This window comes from Trichinella spiralis (assembly GCF_000181795.1).
Source record: "Trichinella spiralis strain ISS 195 chromosome Unknown Scfld958, whole genome shotgun sequence".
NCBI lineage: Eukaryota > Metazoa > Nematoda > Enoplea > Trichinellida > Trichinellidae > Trichinella > Trichinella spiralis.
In genome coordinates this window covers 1-1,010 of record NW_003527897.1, presented here as the reverse complement: position 1 = coordinate 1,010, position 1,010 = coordinate 1, and the positions used below count along the sequence as shown (strand labels likewise).

Below are 1,010 nucleotides of genomic sequence, written 5' to 3'. Positions count from 1 at the left end.
TCGCACTGTGGTGGATTCTTTTGAATCTACAGTCAAGTGCTGTTCTTAATAATATTGCAGAATCATTATTTATTCTTGATCTTGCACGTCATTTATTTCTGTAGTTACAGTTGCCGGAAGTAAGTATGCCATTTCTTTTAAGAATTACTCTATTCTCGTGAACCGAGAGTGATCGTAAGCGAAAGATCGAGAATAGTGTCGATGAAAAGTATTATTTTGGTTTATTTCGAAAAACTTGCTGGTTGTGTTTTATTGGCAAGAAATAAGAAACGAGATATTGCTATGATATGAGATATCGACGAGAACGAAGATATTGCTTCTACGCTGTAAGCCGTTGGGAGGCTGTTTATAAAGATAGAAATTGATAACCTTTGTGATAGAAACCAAATACATTTTCTGCTTTGTACTGGTGAAGCGTCACTTATCGTTAGCAGAAAGCGGAAGATATAGGAGATAAAAATGATTCGGTAATGCTTTTCCAAGGTCTTTCCCTCCGTCTTCCGGTAGCAAGAAACGAAAAGGAATTGAAACACGTCTGTCAAGTGGTGAAACAGGGTAAAGCATTGTACAACGAAAACCCTGTGGAATTTATTCCAGGAGAAGGGAAACCTCGGCTAAGCATCCCGATAAAGATGAACGAAACGTTTTCCGTTACGCCTAGCAGCTTTCAAACCGAGAAGGAGCTCTAGCACAGCTTCCATGTGGTTAGCCGATGGAAAGAACTGCATAACGAAACTGCTGTAGAATTTATTACAGGAGAAGGGAAACCTTGGCGAGGCATCTCGATGGAGATGAACGAAATGTTTTCCGTTACACCTTGCAGCTTTCAAACCGAGAAGGACCTCAGCACAGTTTCCACGTGGTTAGCCGATGGAAAGCACTGTATAACGAAACTCCCGGTAAAATTTATTACCGGAGAAAAATAAACAGAGCGAGGTATACCGATGGAGATGAAACATAATGCTTTCCGTTTACCCTGGGGAAAGCCATTTTTAATGGGTTTTCTGTGA

General features: G+C 40.4%; 1 protein-coding gene across 1 annotated transcript; it reads left to right on the top strand.

The window, feature by feature from the left end:
- Window positions 1-470: 470 nt before the first annotated feature.
- Tsp_13587 (hypothetical protein) lies at window positions 471-1,010 on the top strand. The gene is made up of 3 exons (XM_003370308.1): window positions 471-643; window positions 757-899; window positions 931-1,010. Exons 1-3 carry the CDS (start codon window positions 471-473, stop codon window positions 1,008-1,010), a joined length of 396 nt encoding a protein of 131 aa, XP_003370356.1.